Source organism: Morone saxatilis, unplaced genomic scaffold (genome assembly GCF_004916995.1).
Source record: "Morone saxatilis isolate NCDOM2014 unplaced genomic scaffold, NCSU_SB_2.0 Contig4, whole genome shotgun sequence".
Lineage (NCBI taxonomy): Eukaryota > Metazoa > Chordata > Actinopteri > Moronidae > Morone > Morone saxatilis.
The window spans coordinates 6,444,673-6,446,571 of NW_023339984.1; the positions used below are offsets into that span (position 1 = coordinate 6,444,673).

Here is a 1,899-nt window from a genome sequence, read left to right on the forward strand (position 1 = left end):
TATATATATATATAATAATATTCTCTAGTTTTTCTGATGTTTGGCAGATTAAAAGGCCAGTGGTCACACACCAGAGAGAAATGATAACATCTCTCCTCGTCCTAAGCAAACTGCGATTATCATCTGTGTGCAGAAGCTGTGGTGACATAGAAAAACCTCACTCCTCCTCACCCTCCTCTTCTTTTCTTTTCCTAAACAAAAGAAGGGATTTAACATACTTACTCACACTTGTGTGTCCCCCTCTCTCACAGGTGACTCCATCCTCGAAGATCGTGGGTGACCTGGCGCAGTTCATGGTGCAGAACAACCTGACCAGGGCAGAAGTGGAGGAGAGGGCAGACGAGTTGTCCTTCCCCCTGTCTGTGGTCGAGTTCCTGCAGGGATACATCGGGATACCACATGGAGGATTCCCCGAGCCCTTCAGGTCTAAGGTACAGTAGTTTGTCCTGTATGTGCCTTTTCCAAACTTTAGTTTAATATCTCACAGACTTCTGATCATTTCCATTCAGGTTTTCATAAACATTGATTTACAATTTAAAGGCAACTTAGAACTTTATCTTAACTTTACTTACTTTATTTAACTTCTTTCACTTTTTGTGTAACCAACACCTACCATAAACATATGCAGGAGAGCCTATTTGAAGCCAGATGTGCATGTACACACGCACACACAAATTCTGTCACATGCTTGGTTACATCTGACAGTTGCAAACGGTGAAGAAAACCATGATATTGCTCTGTGCTCATCTCCTTTCTGTTTCTCCACCTCTGTCTACTTCTCGTGTCTCCTGTCTCTCTCTCTGCGACTGCGAGCAGTGAGGGAGAGACTCTCATGTGTATCAGGCACCAACAGCTTGAAGTCTCCTTGGGAGAGTCGCATGAACACACATGAATAAAGGCAAATTTGTCACATTCTCCCAAAAAAAACCTGCTCACATATTGGTGCACTTGACATTTCCCCCAAAAAGTCAGACTATTTTTTCCCCCTACTAACATCCACACTCTTGAGCGCTTCATTATGTATTTTCAGTGAGCTTTCTCGCACCTAAAATGTGATGTGAGACCCTGTCTGCACTTCTGTCACAATGTGTAGCTGTGAATGTAGCATTTCGTGGTAAAAATGTTTGCAGAGCCTTAGATACTTGTGCATAAGCTAGGGGACGATTAGAATATAATAAGTCATCTATTTACTGCCCCTTTTTGATGAACAGCATTGAATTTAGCTAATGGTCTTGCTGCCTGTCAAGTTCATTTTTAATCACTTAGTTGTAGATGTATGCTCATTCATTTGTGTGTTTATCTGTCTGTCCAGTCACTGTTTCTCTCTCACATCTTTCCTCCTCTTTGTTCACGTCCTGTCACCCTTATCATCAACTTGTCTTTTCTCCCCCTGTCTCCTTCACTGGCATACAGTTGGGAGATTATATGATCAAATATTTGTCATTTAGCTGCCTAGGCAGTCCCGCCCTTGACAATCAGAGTCATTTTTCAGTTTTGACATACACTATGCAACCTTGTGTCTGCTACCTCTCTATTAGTGTCTCTCAATCTGTCTCATGTTTCCCCTGAATATGGCAGAGGAATCCTTCCTATTAAACAAAGAAGATGGTGAACAGCTTCTGTATTCATTCACATCTTCCTTTTATATTTTCAGTCAGGTTTGGAATGTCTTATGCTGGCTACTATGAATCTGCAGCATACATACATGCAAAAGTTCAAATTTTCTTCTGCTGCCCTTTGAGCATTGTAAAGGGGGATATTTGCATTCCAGCTCTTTGGTGTTGTATTTTCCAGGAGTTTTCCAGCCAGCTTGCACCATGCATTAAGCATATAAAACTGTGCTAGAGCTGTAGCCTGCATTTTAGTGCTCTAAGTAAATCCTTAAAGGACCAGTGTGTA

General features: G+C 41.7%; 1 protein-coding gene across 2 annotated transcripts in view; it reads left to right on the plus strand.

The window, feature by feature from the left end:
• The window catches only part of LOC118338182 (pyruvate carboxylase, mitochondrial-like), a 314,296-nt gene that overhangs the window by 291,786 nt on the left and 20,611 nt on the right, over positions 1-1,899 (plus strand). For both annotated transcript variants that reach the window (XM_035675438.1, XM_035675439.1), the window contains exon 22: positions 252-431. In XM_035675438.1, the coding sequence (XP_035531331.1) occupies positions 252-431 (180 nt within the window). The remainder of the gene's footprint in view (positions 1-251; positions 432-1,899) is intronic.